We start from the raw sequence: 19,039 nt of genomic DNA, 5'->3' as shown, positions 1-19,039 counted from the left end.
TCTTTCATGAACTGAAATTAGGGCGTATTTATCAGAACTGTCCTTTGCACTTGAGTGGGGGTTGATTTTGGGAAAGGTTAACGGATGCATCCAAACATAATTCACTAATATGATATAAAATGTGTATTCCTCAGAGAGGGAATCACATGGGCTATGCTGTGGTCATTTATTGGAGGGAGATTCGTTGGAGGAAGATTCATTCCCCTTCCTACCACCTGCACAAATCTCCAGCACCTGGCCCAGAATTTCAGATTGAGCCCCGGGAGAAGGATTTGCCCCTAAGATGTGGCTAGGTGGCACAGCTGGTTAATGCACTAGGCTGAATTTGGGGCAAGAGCCTGTTTGACATAGTTCTTTTTTAAAATGATAAAATGCATTGAGATAAAATTCTGAGTGCAGATAAAATCAATTACATCTTACACCACAGCACCTTCATAGAATCATAGAATATCAGGTTGGGAGGGACCTCAGGAGATCATCTAGTCCAAGTCCCTCTCAAAGCAGGACCAATCCCCAACTAAATCATCCCAGCCAGGGCTTTCTCAAGCCTGACCTTAAAAACCTCTAAGGAAGGAGATTCCACAACCTCCCTAGGTAACCCATTCCAGTGCTTTACCACCCTCCTAGTGAAAAGGTTTTTCCTAATATCCAACCTAAACCTCCTCCACTGCAACTTGAGACCATTACTCCTCCTTCTGTCCTCTGGTACCACTGAGAACAGTCTAAATCCATCCTCTTTGGAACTCTCTTTTAGGTAGTTGAAAGCAGCTATCAAATCCCCCCTCATTCTTCTCTTCTGCAGACTAAATAATCCCAGTTCCCTCAGCCTCTCCTCATAGCTCATGTGCTCCAGCCCCCTAATCATTTTTGTTGCCCTCCACTGGACTCTTTCCAATTTTTCCACATCCTTCTTGGAGTGTGGGGTCCAAAACTGGACACAGTACTCCAGATGAGACCTCACCAACGCTGAATAGAGGGGAATGATCATGTCCCTCGATCACCTGGCAATGCTCCTACTTATATAGCCCCAAATGCCGTTAGCCTTCTTGGCAACAAGGGCACACTGTTGACTCATATCCAGCTTCTCGTCCACTGTGAGCCCTAGGTTCTTTTCTGCAGAACTACTGCCTAGCCATTCGGTCCCCAGTCTGTAGCAGTGCATGGGATTCTTCCGTCCTAAGTGCAGGACTCTGCACTTGTCCTTGTTGAACCTCATCAGATTTCTTTTGGCCCAATCCTCTAATTTGTCTAGGTCCCTCTGTATCCTATCCCTACCCTCCAGCATATCTACCACTCCTCCCAGTTTAGTGTCATCTGCAAACTTGCTGAGGGTGCAATCCATGCCATCCTCCAGATCATTAATGAAGATATTGAACAAAACTGGCCCCAGGACTGACCCTTGGAGCACTCCTCTTGATACTGGCTGTCAGCTAGACATGGAGCCATTGATCACTATCCGTTGAGCCCGACGATCTAGCCAGCTTTCTATCCACCTTATAGTCCCATTCATCCAGCCCATACTTCTTTAACTTGCTGGCAAGAATACTGTGGGAGACCGTATCAAAAACTTTGCTAAAGTCAAGGAATAACATGTCCACTGCTTTCCCCTCATCCACAGAGCCAGTTATCTCATCATAGAAGGCAATTAGGTTAGTCAGGGATGACTTGCCCTTGGTGAATCCATGCTGATTGTTCCTGATCACTTTCCTCTCCTCTAAGTGCTTCAGAATTGATTCCTTGAGGACCTGCTCCATAATTTTTCCAGGGACTGAGGTGAGGCTGACTGGCCTGTAGTTCCCAGGATCCTCCTTCTTTCCTTTTTTATAGATGGGCACTACATTAGCCTTTTTCCAGTCATCCGGGACTTCCCCTGATCGCCATGAGTTTTCAAAGGTAATGGCCAATGGCTCTGCAATCACATCAGCCAACTCCTTTAGCACCCTCAGATGCAGCACATCTGGCCCCATGGACTTGTGCTCATCCAGCTTTTCTAAATAGCCCTGAACCACTTCTTTCTCCACCGAGGGCTGGTCACCTCCTCCCCATACTGTGCTTCCCAGTGTAGTAGTCTTGGAGCTGACCCTGCTCATGAAGTCAGAGGCAAAAAAAAGCATTGAGTATATTCGCTTTTTCCACATCCTCTGTCACTAGGTTGCCTCCCTTATTCACTAAGGGGCCCACACTTTCCTTGACCTTCTTCTTGTCCTTGTTGACCTTGTCTTCTTCTTCCCAATAGAAAAGACCCTATCTCCCACCCCACATCCAAAGCAATTCCCTCCCTCCTAAGTATTAACTCAGGGAAAAGCCTGCGTAAATAAACATATGCTAATGATATTGGTGGCCTCATCCTGTTCCACTGGATATGTTTATTCACCAAAAAACCCACAAGAGAATTCAGCATATTTGGCAGTCTTCTCAGGGGGCAGCTCACAACTGAGACAAATGGTGGAGAGGGGAGGAAACATTTAGACATTTCTTAGCACTGCGGTATTTAAGCAGGTTGGAATTGATGTGCATTGGCAAGCTATGTAGGAGAAGCTTCCACTGTAGCTGCCTGGCCCCATGACATACGGGGTCCTTTGCAAACCTCGGAAAGATGCTCTTTGGCATCTCCTCAAGATCTTGAAAACAAAGTGGGCTTTGGCAATATGATTAGCATTGGCTTAATCACTCTAACTTCAGTGGAAACAGAGTTAGGCCAGCACTGAGTGCTCTAGGAAAATCCCATCTTATGTTTGTTGTACTCTTGAGTCCATAGGATCAATCAGAGATTCAGGCTGGCTCTGCTACTTGTGGCTTGCCTCGTTGAAGAAAGTTGTGTCAGTTTTATTTTCATGACATTTCACTTAATTCATCTAACCGTTTTGAGAAAAAGAAAACAAAGGATTTTATTGCAATGAGAATAAATGATTATCAACAAAACAGTGAAATATTGTCTGGGGGGAAAAATCCAACGTTTAGTTTTATATTATTATAAAAGCATAAATCAATTGACTTTTTAATTCCCTTCTTAATATTCAGGGCTTTACTGTTTGTTTGTTCATTTCTGTATTTATTACAGTATTGCAGGAATCCTGACGGAGATATTAATGGTCCTTGGTGCTATACGACAGACCCAAGGAAAGCCTGGGAATACTGTGAAATCACCGAGTGCCGTAATTATTCTTTAAAGAGTCTTGTCTCCCCCATTTATGCTTTTGAAAATGTTTTTATGACACTTGCAATGGGTAATTTTATTTTTCAATCTGAGTGGAAAAGACAGGCTTTAACAATAGCTTTATATTTCAAATTATAGCTCCATGTAACTGACAACAGCATCTGCTGGTAATAATCAGCTAAAATTTAGGTAAAAAAGTTGGGTGTAATCTCTACAAGATTGTCTGATCCCGACAGAATATGCTGTTTGTCATTGCTGGAGGTGGTCATCCAAAAACTGAAGCACCTGACATCACTAGTCACTCTTAAACATCTTAGGCAAACTCTATACAGAGGTTCTTATTCATGGTTGTAACTAAACCCCACCCCAGAGTATGGGCCTGGTCCCAAGCCCATTGAATTGAATGGGAGTCTTCCAATTGGCTTCAGTGGGTTTTGGATCAGGCCCTAAATCTGCAGGTTGTTCTCAGTGCTATTGGGTGGGACAGATGCAGGAGAAGGCTGAGCCAGGCTGACCTAGAGATATGCTTACTTAGTGTATCTCTCTGGGATCCTCTGCTGGAGGGATGCAGTCCGAGACATACAAATAAATCTGCCCTTCCCTAGCAAAATGCTCTTCATGTTAGCTGGGGAGTGAATCTGGCCCTAAATATTTAATTTGTTTACTTAAAAAGAAAGGCATTTGGGGGTCAATAAAGGGAAAGTGTTGAGGGGTGCATGTTTTACTCCAAGCTTTATTGAATTTAAAGAGCAAGGCTCATATTCTAGCTTCTGGGACACATGAACAGGAGCTGCATGCATGCGTCTGACAAAACTCAGGCAGCGGGTGGGCTGTGACTGCTGCTTGCCACACTGATCATAATCATCTCACTCTAACCTTGTGCTCTCCACCCCCACGTTTGTTGTATCTACTGGTTGTCTTTTGTCTTACAGTTACATTGTAAGGTATTTGGGGTAGGGGCTGGCATTTTTTTATGTATGTACAGTGCCTAGCACAATGAGGTAGTGGCCAGTAGGCCATACCGCAATACAAATAAATAACCACAACAACAGTGACCTGAAATGAGACTATCCCCACTACAAGCTTTCTAAAGATTTTATTTATTTATGTTGCAACGGTTAATCATTCATATCCAAAACACTGTGTGCAAATCAAAACCCTAGGACCCACTGAATGAAATAGGAGGTCTGAGTGCATATGGAAGTCAAGATGTAGCTCCAACTTTTTAGCTCTCTGGAAAAGGATTTTGAAAGTTCGGAAAAACATGAGCACTCTGGTTTGCCTGTAATGGCAAATATTACATGGACCACAAACATTCTTCCCAGAACAACTTATTTGAAACAGTAACTAATAAAAGGTGGTTTTGAGAGATCTCGCCCTAAAAATAGCCAGACTAGCTGAAACCTTTAAAAAAAATTAAATAAAGTATATGCAAATATGTGCTTACACTGTGCCTAATGTGCACACAAAAGGGCTTGCAAATGCCGCCTATGGCCAGGAGCTGGATTGCCTGTCAGTTAATTAATTAATTATGTGTTGTTGTACTATGGGAGCATCTAGAAGCCACGGCCCACTGTGTTAAGCACTGTACAAGCATAAAACAAAGAGACAATCCCCGCCCTAAGAAATTATATAATTTCTCCACTCTGTATTTTTGTAAGATGGACACATGATGCTTGTCCTTTGGTGAGTATCCCTGATCAAACCCCAGAACAGAGCAGGTAAGCAGAGTAAGGGATTCTGCAAGATACACACACCACAACTGTAAACCAACCCCACTGGCTTTATTGTGGTGGGTCACTTGTTGGGGTATACAAACTCCACACTAGAGAAGAAGGGGTTAAGGAGCTGCTCTGGGCCCAGGCGACCTCATCCCACCCACCTGCAAAGGCTGGAGGAGGAGGTTAAAGAGAGCAGCTGAGTGGCAGGCAGACAGTGGAAGTAAACTGCACTCCCAATGAGCTACTGTGGCCTGACCATTCCTGCAAAGAAAGGACTGGTGAAACTGTGAAGGTCAGAATCTTTATTTTTATTTTCAGTTCTTTACTTTACCCTATGGGAAGAGAGGGTGCTGGTAGCAAGTGATCCAGGGAGACAGCCATCAGATGCCCACCATTATGCCCTAGATCAGACCCTGGTGGAGAGGATGGTCCTGGATTTCCCTAACACTTTTAAAGAGGGACAGCTCTGAAAGCTTTTGGCAGGGAACACAGAGACAGTGACTGAACTTCATTTACCATTGCTCCAGATTAGTTTAAATACAGTCAGAAGATATGGCTTGTAGGGTTGCTGTACTCGGTCAGAGATGTAAGGGTACTTACTGAGGCAATTTGGGGAATGTGTTTTCTTTTTTTTCTTTTGTTCTTTTCCCCTTACTGTAATTTTAGCCCTGTTTTGTTTCTGACTCGCTGATATCCAAATGGTACATCTGTAAACTCTTTGCCATGTAAATCAATGTGTTGTCATCTTGAAAGCAATATTTTGGTCACAGACATTATTAACTGTTCCAGATCAGAATAACCTAACAAAGTTTATGCAGTTTTTGCTGTGTAACTGCTTCATAAAGAGTGACAAACCAGAGAAGGTGTAAAGATGACCTTCCTCTCCCCATTTGTTTAAATATATTGTGGATGGTATGACAGCTGCTTAAAAATTCTTCAGGTTGACTTCATTTCATTCTTTAGCTCCTCCCGAATATGAGTGTGGAAAAGCCAAGACCGCTCCAAAGCTGTGCCCTACGAGGATTGTGGGCGGGTGTGTTTCAAATCCACACTCTTGGCCCTGGCAAATCAGTCTCAGGACAAGGTATAACTATTCCACATTGCATTACAACTTAGAAAGCCCCTCACTACATGGGGCACCTCAGACACAATTTTACAGAAAGGACTTCACTCTTCATGCTCCTGTATGTGGAGCTGACGCCTTCTGGAGAGTCGTCTTGATCTCTCCCTAAAAATGCCCCCAAACTGAAATGCCTCTAAAATAAATCTTTTCAACAAAATAGATTGCGCAACATTTTTTCCTCTTGACAAGATGGTCCCAAGCTAGTAAATGTAATGTAGTTAACTAGAACCCCTCCCATTTTTGTCCTAAACATTTACATAGGGCCAATTTGAACCACTCATCCAAAATGTGCTTTAATTTTACTGACATAGGAAACAAATAATTCCCATTGAATGCAACGGGAGTTATTTGTATCCTGCCATGGGGATTTAGACCTGGGATGGAGCCAGCAATTTAAAATTTGTACAGATGGTTTTCTGTCATCCCTGCTTATATGGGATCCAGTCCTGTTTCCACTGGAGCCAAAGGCAATACTTCCATTGACTTTGATCAGTGCTGTATCAAAGCCATAATCTCCAGGACCGAACATTTTCAGTGTCATATTGGTTGTGGTTAGTTATAGAGATCTAGCAGTGCTAAGAAAAGGCCTGATGAAAATGCCCACAAAAATCTGCTGGTCACCATAAAAAATAATGTCCTCAAGACAATGAAAATTGTATATCTTGGCGTCAGTGATATATGCCTACCTACTCACAGCTATGCAGCGTTGCAAGCTTTTGAAATTTTGTCCAGTAGGACACCACAAAGCAAATGGTTAAGATTAGGGCTGTCAATTAATCGCAGTTAACTCATGCGATTAACTCAAAAAAATTAATTGTGATTAAAAAAATTGATCACGACTAATCGCACTGTTAAACAATAGAATACCAATTGAAATTTATTAAATATTTTCAGATGTTTTTCTACATTTTCAAATATATTGATTTCTATTACAACACAGAATACAAAGTGCATAGTGCTCACTTTATATTATTATTTTTATTACAAATATTTGCACTGTAAAAATGATAAAAGAAATAGTATTTTTCAATTCACCTCATACAAGTACTGTAGTGCAATCTCTTTATCATGAAAGTGCAACTTACAAATGTAGATTTCTTTTCTTCCATAACTGCTGTCAAAAACAAAACAATGTAAAACTTTAGAGTCTACAAGTCCACTCAGTCCTACTTCTTGTTCAGCCAATCGCTAAGACAAACAAGTCTGTTTACATTTACAGGAGATACTGCTGCCTGCTTCTTATTTACAATGTCACCTGAAAGTGAGAACAGGCATTCGCATGGCACTTTTATAGCTGGCGTTGAAAGGTATTTACGTGCTAGATATGCTAAATATTTGTATGCCCCGTCATGCTTCAGCCACCATTCCAGAGGACATGCTTCCATATGGATGATGCTCGTTAAAAAATAATGCGCTAATTACATTTGTGACTGAACTCCTTGAGGGAGAATTGTATTTCTCCTGCTCTGTTTTACCCACATTCGGCATATATTTCATGTTATAGACGTCTCGGATGATGACCCAGCACATGTTTGTTTTAAGAACACTTTCACAACAGATTTGACAAAACGCAAAGAAGATGCCAATGTGAGATTTCTAAAAATAGCTGCAGCACTTTACCCAAGGTTTAAGAATCAAAAATGCGGTCCAAAATCTGAGAGGGACAAGATGTGGAGCATGTTTGCAGAAATCTTAAAAGGGCAAAACTCAGATGCAGAAACTACAGAGCCTGAACCACCAAAAAAAAAAATCAACCTTCTGCCGGTGGCATCTGACTCAGATGATGAAACTAAACATGCATCAGTCCGCTCTGCTTTGGATCATTATCGAGCAGAACCCATTATCAGTTTGGACGCATGTCCTATGGAATGGTGGTTGAAGATGAAGAGACATATGAATCTTTAGCGCATCTGGCATGTAAATATCTTGCAATGCCTGCTACAAGAGTGCCATGCAAACGCTGGTTCTCACTTTCAGGTGACACTGTAAACAAGAAGCAGGCAGCATTATCTCCTGCAAATTGTAACCAAGTTTGTTTTTCTGAGTGATTGTCTGAAGCAGGACTGAGTGGACTTGTAGGCTCTAAAGTTTTACATTGTTTTATTTTTCAATGCAGTTATTTTGTGTACATAATTCTACATTTGTAAGTTCAACTTTCATGATAGAGAGATTTCACTACAATACTTGTATGACATGAATTGAAAAATACTATTTCTTTTGTTTCTTACAGTGGAAATATTTGTAATAAAAAATAAATATAAAGTAAGCAATATACACTTTGTATTCTGTGTTGTAACTGAAATCAATATATTTGAAAATGTAGAAAATATCCAAAAATATTTAAATAAATGGTATTCCATTATTGTTTAACAACATGATTAATCATGCAATCAATCTTTTTAATCACATGGTTAATAGCGATGAATTTTTTTAATCACTTGACAGCCCTAGTTAAGATATGTCATAATATTGATTATACTTCTGAACACAGAACCCTCCTGTTGAAATTGGGACAATCTTTCAAAATTCAAGAGAGGTGTCAACTATCTTTTCTCATGTTTTGAGCCAACCAAACCTCAGCTCTTGATGAAAATCAGTATTTTCTTTCTCATGATCTGTAGAATAAAATCTGGGAATCCTAAAAGCTCCTGAATAAGTGAAGTTGATGGTTTCCTAGTAGTCCTCACTGTGCATTGCTGTGATAGTGGAGAATTAACTTCGCATTCTCAAACTAATCTCATGCCTTTCCTCTCTATTCCAGTTTCAACATGCACTTTTGTGGTGGTACTCTGATAGCCCCACAGTGGGTTCTTACCGCCAAACACTGCTTAGACAGGTAAGTGTCTATTGTAGCCTGCTGCAGATATTTCCTACAACTGGAGAGGCATATCAAAGAGGGAAAAAAGTGTGCTTGGCAAAGTGTTTCTTTGATCTGTCTGAACCAGAAGCTGGCTTTTGTCAGAAGCTGGGAATGAGCGACAGGAGATGGATCACTTGATGATTACCTGTTCTGTTCATTCCCTCTGGGGCACCTGCCATTGGCCACTGTCGGAAGACAGGATACGGGCTAGATGGATCTTTGGTCTGATCAAGAGGGCCATTCTTATGTTCTTATACTCTTAACCAGCCAATGCTTCACCTACATGATGGCTCTTAGAGTGGTTAACTGCTCTGTTACTTCTCATCCCCAAGCTCAGTTCATTCAAGTTAGAGCAGAGAGAAAGAGATAGGGTAACAGTGAGGTTCCTTACTGAATAATGAACCTGTTCATATCTGTAAGGGCAGCACAGTCAGGCCCTGATTTTGTGCTTGTGTAATAAGCAAGAGAGATGCTCAGATATCTCAAGAGAGCAACTTACCATCTTGAGGAGTCACCCAGCTATGTGAAGCTGACACACTGATGGCTGAAAAGAAAGCTTCATGTCATAATAAATGTTAGTGGGATGCTTGGCGAGACCTTAATAAGCAAAAACTCTGCATCCAAAACAGAGTATCTAGTCATCTGACTTCATGGTTGCTGTAGCTATAAGAGTTACGCATTTGCAGTTTTATTGTTGTATTCAAACTGTGACGTAGATCAGTGCTGCTCAAAGTGGTGGTCCGTGGACCGGTGCGGGTCCGGCTAGCCATCAGCTGCCGGTCTGCGTGCACATTGGAAAAAGAAAATGCCGGTCCCCCACATCAGATAGCTTGAGAAGCACTGACGTAGATGACATTTATAGATGTAAAATTCCAGCTGAGACCAGAACATGCTTTGTTTTTCAGATTCTGATACAAAGAGATGGCCAAAAATATGATTACATAGACCCATAGACTTAAAGACCAGAAGGGGTCATTGTGATCATCTAATCTAACCTCCTGCACATTACAGGCCACAGAACCTCACCCACCTTCTCCTGTAATAGACCCCTAACCTCTGGCTGAGTTATTGAAATCCTCAAATCATGGTTTAAAGACTTCAAGTTACAGAGAATCCCCCATTTACTCAAGTTTAAACCAGCAAATGGCCTGTGCCCCATGGTACAGAGGAAGGCGAACCCCCCCTCCAGAGTCTCTGTCAATCTGACTTGTGGGAAAATTCCTTCCCAACCCAAAATATAGCGATCAGTTGAACCCTGAGCATGCCAGCAAAACCCACTGGCCAAACTCCTGGGAAAGCATTCTCAATAATAACTCAGAGCCCTCCCCATCTAGTGCCCCAGCTCTGGCCATTGGGGATTTTTGCTAATAGCAGTCACAGATGGGCCACATGCCATTGTAGGCAGTCTCATCATACATCCCCTCCATAAACTTTTCAAGCTGAGCCTTGAAGCCGGTTAGATTTTGCGCCCCCCTTGCTTACCTTGGAAGGCTGTTCCAGACTTTCATTCCTCTGATGCTTAGAAGCCTTCTGATTTCAAACCTAAACTTGTTGATGGCCACTTTATATCCATTTGTTCTTGTGTCAACACTAGCCCTTAACTTAAATAATTCCTTCCCCTCCCTGGTGTTTGTCCCTCTAATGTATTGATAGAGAGCAATCCTATCTCCTGCAGCCTTTGTTTGGTTAGGCTAAGCAAGCCATACTCCTTGAGTCTCCTTTTGTAAGGAAGGGTTTCCATTCCTCTGATCATCCTAGTAGCCCTTCTCTTCAGTGTTCCAGTTTGAATTCATCCTTCTTAACCATGGGAGACCAGAACTGAACACAGTATTACAGGTGGAGTCCCACCAGTGTATTGTATAATGTCAATAACACTTCCCTATCTTTACTGGAAATACCTCGCCTGATGCACCCTAGGATTGCATTAGCCTTTTCACAGTCACATCACATTGGCGGCTCATAGTCATCCTGTAATTGACAAATAAACCCAGGTCTTTCTCCTCCTCCGTCGCTTCCAACTGATAAGTCCCCAGTTTATAGCAAAAATTCTTGTTGTCAGTCCCTAAATGCATGACCTTGCACTTTGCATTGTTAAATTTAATCCCATTTATATGACTCCAGTTTATAAGGTCCCCGAGATCTTCTTGTATGATATTCCGGTCCTCTGTATTAGCAGTACCTCTCAACTTTGTCATGTGCAAATTTTATTAGCACATCCCCACTTTTTGTGCCAAGGTAATGGATGAAAATGTTAAATATGGTTGGTCCCAAGACTGATCCCTGAAGAACTCCACTAGTAACCTCCCTCCAGCCTGACAGTTCACCTTTCAGTATGACCCGTTGTAGTCTCCCCTTTTGCCAGCTCCTCAACTACCTTTCAATTCTCATATTAATCTCCATCTTCCCCAGTTTAACTAATAATTTCCCATGTGGAAGTGTATCAAATGCCCTACTGAAATCCAGGTAGATTAGATCTAGGGCTTTTCCTTTGTTTAAAAAAATCAGTTATCTTCTCAAAGAATGAGATCTACCTTTTGTAAAACCATGTTATGCTTTATCCCAATTACCCTTTACCTCTATGTCCTTAACTATTTTCTCTTTCAAAATTTGTTCCAAGACCTTGCATACAATTGAGGTCAAACCAATGAGCCTGTGGTTTCCTGGATCACTTTTTTCCCTTTCTTAAAAATAGGAAGTATATTAGCAACTCTCCAGTCACAGAGTGTGGCCCCTGAGTTCACAGATACATTAAAAATCCTTGCTGTTGGGCTTGCAATTTCATGTGGCAGTTCCTTTAATATTCTGGGATGTGGAGCGCGGCAAATTTTCTACTAGCTAGAGAACTATACCTACTACTAGCTTTAGCTCAATATGAAAGATTTAATGGGAATAACAGTGAAAAAACCCTGATGAGAAGCCTACCCCCTCCAACTCCCACCATGCTAGCTTCAGCTAAAAGGAAGGATGCTGTGATTAATACCAGGGTGCTATCTCCTGAACTTACTGAAGGAGTCTATCCTTCATATCAGTGCCTGGTAGGTCAATGTCTGATAAAAGTGATGCTCCCTTGTTTATGTAGGCTCTTGAACACCACACTCATCACTGTAGTAATCTGTGCACCTATCTACCCCTCCCATGCCTACCTTCCTCTGCTTGCTGATAGAGCAAAAGACATCTTCCCAGAGTTTAGGGGGGGAGGGATAGCTCAGTGGTTTGAGCATTGGCCTGCTAAACCCAGGGTTGTGAGTTCAATCCTTGAGGGGGCCATTTAGGGATCTGGGACAAAAATTGGGGATTGGTCCTGCTTTGAGCAGGGGGGTTGGACTAGATGACCTCCTGAGGTCCCTTCCAATCCCGATATTCTATGATTCCATCCCCTTCCTAGCACCTCAGTCTAACCATGGCACCATTCTGCCCTCTCCCACTTTTCTGGGTGCTGCAAAGCCAGATGGGATCTCCACCCCTTTATCTATCCCCCAACCAGCTGTTGCTGCATGGGGTGGGTTTGTGTCAACACTCTTCTACCCTTTTCCCAGTCTTTTGGTTGCTGGGGCAGAGGGGGAGAGCATATGTCTACACCTTGTTTCAGGTCTTCCTCCCCAGTAAATAGCTCCACTACCTGCTTCTGTTGCTGCTTGGATCTTGGTCAAACATTGTAATTGACACTGTACCTCCTATGCATCTTCCTTCATAGGGATTTAAGGAGCAGCTGTGACATTGATCACATGTTCACTGTTGCTACTTGGGAAAGCAGCAGCAGAGCCACTGGAGCAGTATATCTGCAGATTCAGGAAGAAAACATGACATCACTTTATAGACTGTGGATTTCTTCATAACTATGAGAGAGCTAAACATTAAAAAAAAAACTAATGCTTAGATTTTTGCAAAAATCATCAGTATGTCCCAGCTCCCTATCAACTACGGTTCTTCAGGACTTGCTCCCCACTCAGCAGGGGTGCAAGCCCTGATTATCTGTATAGAACCTCACCATGTGCAATCACCTCTTCCAGGTCACCCAGGCCATCTGCATACAGGATCTTCCTTGGACTACACACTGAAAAGGCGGAGGAGTCGTCTGTGCAAATCCGAGAGGTTGAGAAAATAGTCAAGGAACCTGGTAGGGCAGACATTGCCTTGCTGAAGATGCGCAGGTATCGTTTCAGCCAAAGCTTTCCCCCTAAAGCCCTTTAGGCTGAAGTCATGAGTGTCCTTGTCAGGATTTAGATCTGACAAATACGTGGTGTGGAAGTGACTAGTTAATGGACAGTGGGCAGCTACCCATACCACAAAGTGTATAAAGTCATTTCTAAGCATTTATTACAGGCTTCAAAAATGTGTTTACATCTATGCAGAATACACGTTAATGACAGAGAAGATTATTGAAAATACTACAGAACAGACCAGTTTTCATCATAGAAATGTTGGACCGGAAGAGACCTGGAGACATCATATAGTCCAGCCTCCTGCACTGAGGCAGGACCAAGTAAACCTAGACCATCCTGACTGGTGTTTGTCTAATGTGTTCTTAAAAATCTCCAAAGATGGGATTTCCACAGCATCCCTTGGAAGCCCATCCCAGAGCTTAACTACCATTGTAGTTAGAAAGCTTTTCTTAATATCTTACCTAATCGCCCTTGCTGCAGATTAAGCCCATTACACTTCTTGTCCTATCTTCCATGGACATGGAGAACAATTGATCACTGTCCTCTTTATAACAGCCTTTAACATATTTGAAGACTGATATAGGTCCCCCATCAAGCTTCTTTTCTCAAGATGAAACATAGTTAAATTACGTGGTTTGACTAAAGAGATTTTAAAGGAATATGGTAGGCAGAATTTTCCAAGTTGCATTCCTGTATTAAATAAATCAAAATTACACTTACATGTCAAACACATTCCAAAAGGATCCCAAGAAGTTTAATAATGTTTTTAACAAGGAGTGCCTAATAGAGATTTTCTTAGAATTTCTAAAATCAGGAGTCAAAATTTGGAGAGAAGTCGGCAGCATGGTCTGATCTTGAAATATCTCTGTTCCATTTTCAACCTATGCAAGCCACAATTTGAAGTCTAAGCAGGGCACCTGAGTTAGTCAGAAGAGTTTCATATGGATCCTAAAGCAATCCTATTTAGTAACTTCTGTGAGTTGTTGGAAGAAAGCCTCGTCCACCTCATCCCCCTGGGCCGGTGGTGTATAGCAGACTCCCACCATGACATCACCCTTGTTGCTCACACTTCTAAACTTAATCCAGAGACACTCAGGTTTTTCTGCAGTTTCATACTTGAGCTCTGAGCAGTCATACTGCGCCCTTACCTACAGTGCAACTTCCCCACCTTTTCTGCTCTGCCTGTCCTTCCTGAACAGCTTATATCCATCCATGACAGTACTCCAGTCATGTGAGTTATCCCACCAAGTCTCTGTTATTCCAATCACATCATAATTCCTTGACATCACCAGGACTTCCAGTTCTCCCTGCTTGTTTCCCAGGCTTCTTGCATTTGTGTATAGGCACTTGAGATAACTCGCTGATCGTCCCTCTTTCTCAGTATGAGGCAGGAGCCCTGCTCATGCTTCCTCCTGGTATCCCACTTCCCCACTTACCTCAGGGTTTTGGTCTCCTTCCCCCGGTGAACCTAGTTTAAAGCCCTCCTCACTAGGTTAGCCAGCCTGCTTGCGAAGATGCTCTTCCCTCTCTTCGTTAGGTGGAGCCCGTCTCTGCCCAGCACTCCTCCTTCTTGGAACACCATCCCATGGTCAAAAATCCAAAGCCTTCTCTCCGACACCACCTGTGTAGCCATTTGTTGACTTCCACGATTTGATGGTCTCTACCCAGGCCTTTTCCTTCCACGGGGAGGATGGACGAGAAGACCACTTGCGCCTCAAACTCCTTTATCCTTCTTCCCAGAGCCAAGTAGTCTGCAGGGGATTGGTCCTGCTTTGAGCAGGGGGTTGGACTAGATGACCTCCTGAGGTCCCTTCCAACCCTGATATTCTATGATTCTATGATTTAAACCCAGCTCTTTGTCAATGTATGGAAAATGACCTGACACCTGCTAGGTTCTGTGGATCCTGAAAAAGAAATGAATTTCTTGTTTTCTGCTGCAGAAGATATTCTCTCCAAGATGAAAGAGATGGGTGTTATGCCCATGTTACACAGGTGTAAATGATTGCACAAGGTGCAAGGAAAGAATCAGATCCCCAGGCATCCAGCACCTGAATCTTGATTGAATCTCAAGCAGTCCAGTTGCATTGCTAGCAGATGGGCAGTTAAGACTCAAGATGGTTATGTCTAGGCATGTAAGGACAGACCCTGCTCTGTCATCTAAGCATGTGGAGGGCCCCCTGCCAACAGAACCAGTGTGGTTCTGTTGCACAGTTTTGGGAAGGGAGGGGACAAATTTGGGGGGATTGTAAAAGAGGGTGCTTTTCTGACTCCCGACAGGCTGGAATTCTGCTAAGTGGCAGCACCGCTGAGGAGGGGTGGGTGGAAGTGGAACAGCAATAGGGGTATGGCTGGAGCATCTTCTGCCTTGTGGCTCCTATCATCATCTCCCATCTTGAGGAGGAGATGAGATAGGGCTGTAGTAACAGCCATGGGGTGTCTCCATAGCTTCTCCTTGGTCTGGGTGGGAGGATTTCTTCCTCTGGTGGAACTACCCAGTGCCCAGCCCATCTGAATATTTAATGATGGGCTGAGCATTTGGGCCCCGATACAATAATAGTCAGGCATCTCTTGTGGTACACTGAAAATGCCTGTGTATATTTGCCTGAAGCCCTGACCAGGGTCCTGCTTAGACATCCAAGCAGGCACCTCTGAAATCCGATCTGTCACGCTGCGGCTTGGCAAATTCTCTGATTTATTTTAATTTTATTTCTTCCCCTCCAGAAGGATCTGCCAAATCTCTCCAGCTGCTCGTCACTTCTCCCCTTGCCCATACAGGCACCACACTGTGGGAGGGTCCTAAGAAGAAAACTGTTTTGGGCCTGAGAGAACACCTCACTTAAAAAGAAAAGTTCTACCTCAAGACTTGCAGGGCTATACATAGGTGCTGAGCACCAATAGCTCTTCTTGACTTCATTTGGGGATTGGTGCTCAGCACCTCTGAAAATCAACCCCGTTGTGCACCAAGTCTCCCTCCAGAGCCTCAGAATGTAACTGGTGTCAGGGACAAACAAGCTAAAGCTATGCCTCTGTGGATTTGGTTTTCATTTTGTTTTGTTTCAGTCCTGCAGTAATCAGCAATGAAGTGATCCCAGCTTGTTTGCCTTCAGAAAACGTGATGTTAGGAAACAGAGCAGAGTGCTATGTGACTGGCTGGGGAGAAACAGAAGGTGAGGCACATTCAGTGCAGTTGAAAGATCAGTGCAAACCCCAAATGTATGCACCCTCTGTGCTCGAAAAAACAAATCAATATACATCAGTATTTACCATATAGCAAATATCATTGAGCAATGTCATTCTTTCCACCTCCCTCTCTCTATGAGTTTGATTCTCATCATTCAGGAATGCGCCACTGAAATCAATGGAGTTACACCTTTATAAAAGCAGTATAAAACGAGAGGAGAATCAGCCCTAACAATGTCAACCCATTCCCTCTTTATCCTCCTGTCTTTTGCCCCAGCTTGGGTTTCTGCACAATCAGCAGGGATATTTTTCTAGCCTTGCCCCTACTCTAAACTGCATGATGTTGACTTAGTTTATTCTCTTGAATGACTTTCTCACAAAGACTCCAATCCGTACTCAGAAGGAGACTTCTTGTCCTCATTTTCAAAATCTGCCACATTGCCCTGCCTGACTAGAACATTGTCTCCTATTCCAACCCCTTTATCCCCTCAGTTACACCAGTGATGCCATTCCCTCATCCTGTGTCTGTCCTGTCTGCTTAGGCCGCAAGCTGTTTGGGGACTGTCAGCTACTTTGTGTGTTTACATTGCCTAGCACACTGGGGCCTATGCTTGGTTGGTCCTTAGCTAGTACACACGGTTCATAATAATGATAATACCCCATTTGATTCCTGCTCCCATCTGTGCACATTTTTCCATCTTGGCCCCTACATAAGAAATGTCCTTCACATACCTGTTTGCCTGGCCACTACTCTCACTTTAAGACCCTCCTCTTAAAAACCCGTCTTCTTCAAGATGAGAGGAGTGTCTGTACTCAGCATTCCCAGTCTCCACAATGGTTGGGACCTATGTCTTTATGATGTTTCAAGCAAACTGTCTGTCAGATTTCTGCTCTCAACTGTGGGTTTCTTTGGCCTCAGGGGGTTCTGTGGCATCTTGCAGATGGGTAGTTGCATATTTGAAATGTCATATCCCATCACCACACTGGCTTCCAGATGTTTTGACCTTTGCAGCTTTTCCCACCCTGAGGTTTAACATTCTTGAGTTAGATTTAAAATAAATCCAAGCTAATTCCTTCATCTTTTTTGCTGAATCAGCCGTGCTGCTATCCTAATGAGAGCCTATCAATACTAAGCCCTTGTCTGCTGCTTTTTATTTATTTATTTCAAAGCACTTTACAAAGGAAAATAATCAGTATTATCTCCATTTTATAGATGGGGAAAATGAGGCTCAGAGAAGTTAAGTGATTTGGGCAAAGACTCCCATTGACTTCAATGGGCTTTGGATTAGGCCCACAGTGAGTCAGTGGCAGAGCCAGGAACAGAAGCCAGGTTTCCTGATTCCCAGGCCAACACCCTATCCATTGGGTCATACTGCCTCTGCTATGGAGTTAATTTATCTGTGCAATTTATACTTGTTTTGTTGTTTACTCACAAAGGTACTGGTGGAGAAGGTAAACTTAAAGAAACTGGCTTCCCTGTGATTGAGAATAAAGTGTGCAATCGCCCTGAATTTCTGAATGGAAGAGTTAAAAACACTGAGCTCTGTGCTGGGAATATTGATGGTGGTACTGACAGCTGCCAGGTAAGAAAAGAATGGGGACATCAAAACTGGCTTTAAGCATAAGCAGGAAAAATGACACTAGGGCTCTGTACTTTAGGGGCACAGTATTAGCCTCAGCAACTCATGGCTCAATACCCTCTTGAAGTGAAGAGCTGAAAATACATACAGAAGCTAGTTCTCCCTCACTCCTTCTTCCATTGGTACAACCAGAGCTGGAGATAATTCATAACCCCTCATCCCAAGCAGTGAGTGGGTGTGAAAATCTACAGTTGACCCTGTGTGAACGATACTCCATGTTGGATTCCTTAGACCCTTCCTTTGTTAGGGGAAGGCATGTTCGTGATGAATGTTCATAAGTGTAGAAAGGCTTTTTTTTTTTTTTTTTTTTTTAGTCCAGATTAGGACTGAAGTGTTTCCAGTTTTCTGATTTCCTTGAATATGTGAAAGGACTTTAGAAATTCTCCTTAATCTAACTGACTAAGGGGATCAAGCTGGGAGCTTTCCGCATTGAAAAGCTGGGACTCCTTGATAAAAGAAGAGTGAAAGTAAATATGAACCTGCCTGAGCAGGCCTTCTGCACCAGCAGTGTTAATGGTATTTCCTGAGTGTGCAGAAATCTCCATGATGTGCCTGTCACCCAATGGGCATATGTGCTTGAATCAGGGTTCTGATATTTACAGGTAGTAAATTTCTGACCAGGTGGGACATAGGGTGTGAAGAAGCTACTGTAGGTCTAGAATTTGTTCAGGAGCTCAGATCTCTTCTCTTGCTCCCTAGCTTTCCAGTGCTGCCTCCTGTTTTTCCAGTCAGCTGGGTTTTTTTTAAACCCTTTGATCCCCCCCACTCACTCAGAGGAGATGCTCTCTTTGCCGGCTGCGTTAGTGAGAGGTTCCTTTCTCTTCCTTGACCAGCTTATTTACTATGCTCACTGCCCTCTGTTTCTCCCCCAGCTCCCACGTGGTGTGTGGGTCTCACTGGGTAGGAGGGATTGGGAGTAGGAAGGCAGAGGAGTCAGCTCTCCCACAGGCATGGGTAGCAGCGGTAATAGTGCCACCCCGCTTGAAGAGCCAAGACTTCAGCGGGAGAGGAGTAGGAGAACTGATGGGATGTTCTGAAGGAAGGAAGTGGGGTGGGAGAGAGCGGAGCTCAAGGGAGGAAGAACAGGGTTAGCTGTGCAGTCAAATGCCCCTTGACATCATGCTCTGATTCTACAAACATGTTTCATGCCTGGCTGTCTCTAGTACTGTGGATAAGTTGCAGCTTTACAAAAAAA

At 43.1% G+C, this 19,039-nt stretch overlaps 1 protein-coding gene across 1 annotated transcript in view; it reads left to right on the top strand.

The window, feature by feature from the left end:
* The window catches only part of LOC144262403 (plasminogen-like), a 58,758-nt gene that overhangs the window by 38,131 nt on the left and 1,588 nt on the right, over nt 1–19,039 (top strand). Inside the window, exons 13-18 of the mRNA XM_077812163.1 lie at nt 3,062–3,155; nt 5,842–5,962; nt 8,763–8,837; nt 12,872–13,012; nt 16,085–16,191; nt 17,642–17,787. Coding sequence (XP_077668289.1) covers nt 3,062–3,155; nt 5,842–5,962; nt 8,763–8,837; nt 12,872–13,012; nt 16,085–16,191; nt 17,642–17,787 — 684 coding nt within the window. The remainder of the gene's footprint in view (nt 1–3,061; nt 3,156–5,841; nt 5,963–8,762; nt 8,838–12,871; nt 13,013–16,084; nt 16,192–17,641; nt 17,788–19,039) is intronic.

Source organism: Eretmochelys imbricata, chromosome 3 (assembly GCF_965152235.1).
Source record: "Eretmochelys imbricata isolate rEreImb1 chromosome 3, rEreImb1.hap1, whole genome shotgun sequence".
NCBI lineage: Eukaryota > Metazoa > Chordata > Testudines > Cheloniidae > Eretmochelys > Eretmochelys imbricata.
This window is presented reverse-complemented; position numbering and strand designations above follow the sequence as displayed.